This window comes from Teleopsis dalmanni, chromosome 1, assembly GCF_002237135.1.
Source record: "Teleopsis dalmanni isolate 2A chromosome 1, ASM223713v2, whole genome shotgun sequence".
NCBI lineage: Eukaryota > Metazoa > Arthropoda > Insecta > Diptera > Diopsidae > Teleopsis > Teleopsis dalmanni.
The window spans coordinates 63,979,541-63,982,816 of NC_051846.1; the positions used below are offsets into that span (position 1 = coordinate 63,979,541).

At 39.0% G+C, this 3,276-nt stretch overlaps 1 protein-coding gene across 1 annotated transcript; it reads left to right on the forward strand.

Moving 5' to 3' along the window:
* The first annotated feature begins 2,019 nt into the window (after positions 1-2,019).
* On the forward strand, positions 2,020-2,781 carry LOC119682961. Its single transcript, XM_038096546.1, has one exon. The coding sequence runs from the start codon at positions 2,020-2,022 to the stop codon at positions 2,779-2,781; it is 762 nt and encodes a 253-aa protein (XP_037952474.1).
* The last annotated feature ends 495 nt before the right edge of the window (positions 2,782-3,276 follow it).

Below are 3,276 nucleotides of genomic sequence, written 5' to 3' on the forward strand. Positions count from 1 at the left end.
TTTCTTAAAATAGTAAGAAAAGAATCCGTTTATTAATTTGCACGTGTTAAAGTAATTATTTTTATTTATTTCAATTTTAGATTATAATCTTTATATATGCAATACAGGAGTAGAACCTACTTTTATTATTGCAGGCAGAAAAGAAGTTTTAGATATTACGGTAACTATTGAAAACACAGATCTTGAGATTAAGGATTGGAGAGTTCTTGATGAACACTCATTCTCTGACCATCGTTATATTCAATTCTATATAAATCTATAATGTCCAGTTGAGAAACCTTATCGGAATTACCTTAATACCAACTGGAGTAGATATCGAACCAATTTACTAAATCTACTTCCTCTATATCCTATTGAAGAAGTAGAGCCTCCTCAATCGCTAGATAACGTTGTGGAAACCTTCACAAAAGCTTGCAACATAGCCTTGGACCGTTCTTGCCCGCTGAAATCACAGAGGGGAAAGAAAAAGCCATTGTGGTGGTCCGAGGAAATAAGAGATCTTAGGAAATCAAGCAGAAACTTGTTTAACAAGGCCAAGAGAAGTAATCTTAACACTGACTGGGACATCTACAAAGTCAGTCTAAAAATGTATAAAAATGAAATAAAAAGAGCCAAAACAAGCTCCTGGAAAGCCTTCTGTAAAAGCGTGGAGGGTTGTCAAGGAACAGCAAGGTTTAGGCGCATTCTCTCGAAGAAACCCTCTAATCTAGTCTACTTAAAAGACGAGGTCAATGGGTGGACACATAGCAGCAAAGAATCAGTGGCATTGTTAATGAATATACATTTTCCAGATAGCGACATACCAAATAACTCTGGAATAAACCAGGGTTCTACATGTGACTCATCTGTGGTGAATAATATTGACACCAGAAGGAAAATTAAATGGGCTATAGATAGCTTTCTACCATACAAATCACCAGGCCTGGATGGAATTATACCAGCCCTACTTCATGAAGCGAAGGACATCTCTTGCAACTGGCTCACACCAATCTTTAAAGGTTGTCTTTCCTTAAGGCATATACCAGAGAAATGGAATTTGACAAAGGTCGTTTTCATTCCTAAAGCTGGCAAAAGCTCCCATATTACACCTAAAGATTTTAGACCGATTAGTCTATCCTCTTTCCTCTTAAAAACTTTAGAAAGGCTTTTGGAGCATTTTGTTAGGAAAGAGATACCAGATGAAAGGCTTTCAAAATCACAACATGTGTACTGTAAAGGAAGGTCTGTAGAGACCGCATTATCATCTCTAACTGGGATGATTAAAAACTCAATACAGCATAAAGAATACGCTCTTTGCGCTTTTCTAGTTGTGGAAGGGGCTTTCAACAACATTCTTCCTCAAGTAATCGTCAACTCATTAAGAAAACTAGGAATTGACAATAGAGTAATCGAAGTCATCACCCAACTGTTGGTTGATAGGACAATCGTAGCGCAGTAGGGGGAACGCTAGTAACTAAGAATGTTATTAGTGGGACTCCACAAGGAGGAGTACTTTCCCCCCTCTTATGGTTAACTGCAGTTAATGATCTTCTTGTTGATCTAGATAGCGCAGGTTGTCAGGTGGTCGCGTACGCAGATGATCTTTCCTTGATTGCAAGGGGAAAATTTCTGAGTACAATTAGTGTGGTAATGCAGGGTAATCTAAATAAAGCATCCAAATGGGCCCTTTACAGCGGATTATCAATAAATCCAACCAAAACAGAACTAGTGCTTTTTTCTAGGAAATATAAAATTCCGGAATTCACACTACCTATCCTAGGAGGTCAAACTCTGACTTTGAATGATAAAGCCAAATATTTAGGTCTTATAATTGATAGAAAACTGAATTGGGGACCTAATGTTGTTGCACGTACCCAAAAAGCTATGGTTGCCTTTTACTGTTGTAGAGGCGCTATAGGCAAAAGAGGGGACTCTCACCGAAAGCCATTTTATTGATATATAATGTGGTGGTAAAACCAATTCTTTTGTATGGAGTGTTATTTTGGAGAAACACTATGCAAGAAATTGGAAAAGGTTCAAATGACTGCACTGATGACATTAAGCGGAGCGTTAAAATCAACGCCGTCACTTGCCCTGAATGTTATTTTCAATATCTTACCTATCGACATCGCGGAGAAAGGCGAGGTAGCTGGGGCAGCTTTACGGATAAGAGAACAAGGAATTGTTAGCAGTTGTGGAGGGATGCAAGATTCCATCCTCAGAGAAATTGATTTCATTCCGGATATAACAGACTACTGTACTACAATTACAATTGTGGACAGAAATCTTGAATTATTAATTCCTTCTTGGGAGACATGGAAAAACTACTCTGTAAAGAGTGATAATCGCCTTAACTTCTTTACAGACGGCTCAAAGTTAGATGGACAAGTAGAAGGAGGAGTATACTGCCCTGAACTAGATCTCAGTATGTGTTTCAGGCTACCAGATCACTGCAGCGTTTTTCAAGCTGAAGTATCTGCTATATTGGAAGTTTCAGATTGGCTGGAACACAATGTTTCCTCCGTTAAATTTATAAACATATTTACTGACAGCCAGGCAGCTATAAAATCCTTAAACTCGTCGACCTTCAACTCGAGGTTAGTACTGAATTGTCTTACATCACTTATGGTGATGGCTGAATATTTTCGGATACGAATTATTTGGGTCCCTGGACATAGGGACATCCAAGGCAACTGTATAGCAGATGAATTAGCAAGACATGGTACGACAGCACAAATTCTTCTGGAAAAAGAAAGTGTGTGTATACCAGTTGCTTCTTGTCGGCACCGAATAAAATTATAGACATACCAAATGTTTGAAAGAAGATGGTCAACAGTAACCAACTGCATAAAAACCAAAGAATTTTGGCCAAAAATAAGTAAGAAAAGATCGGGGGAATTAATCAACCTATCCCGAGCAAATTTGTCCAGGATAGTGGGAATTATTACGGGACACTGCCCGTTGGGAGGACGTGCCGTGAGGCTCAACATCAGGACCTCCTTACATTGTAGGCATTGCATGGAGAATGGTGAAGAGGAATCACCAACATACCTTCTGCTACAGTGTCCTGCCTTCGCAAGACATAGACTATCCTACTTAGGGTTGCACTTTTTCTATTCACTAAGAGAGCTAGATTCTATTTCCATAGCTCGTGTCAATGGCGTTGTAGCCAATATCAAGTTGTTATAGGGACAGGTGTCAAATTCTTTAGGGTATCACAATGGACCTCATGGTCTAAGTCAGTCTTCGGACGGCCCCAGTAACCTAACCTAACCCTAACCTAAAGTAATTAGGAGT

Coding starts and splice junctions, on each gene's coding strand:
- LOC119682961 (XM_038096546.1), top strand. CDS start 2,020: ATGACTGCACTGATGACATTAAGCGGAGCGTTAAAATCAACGCCGTCA.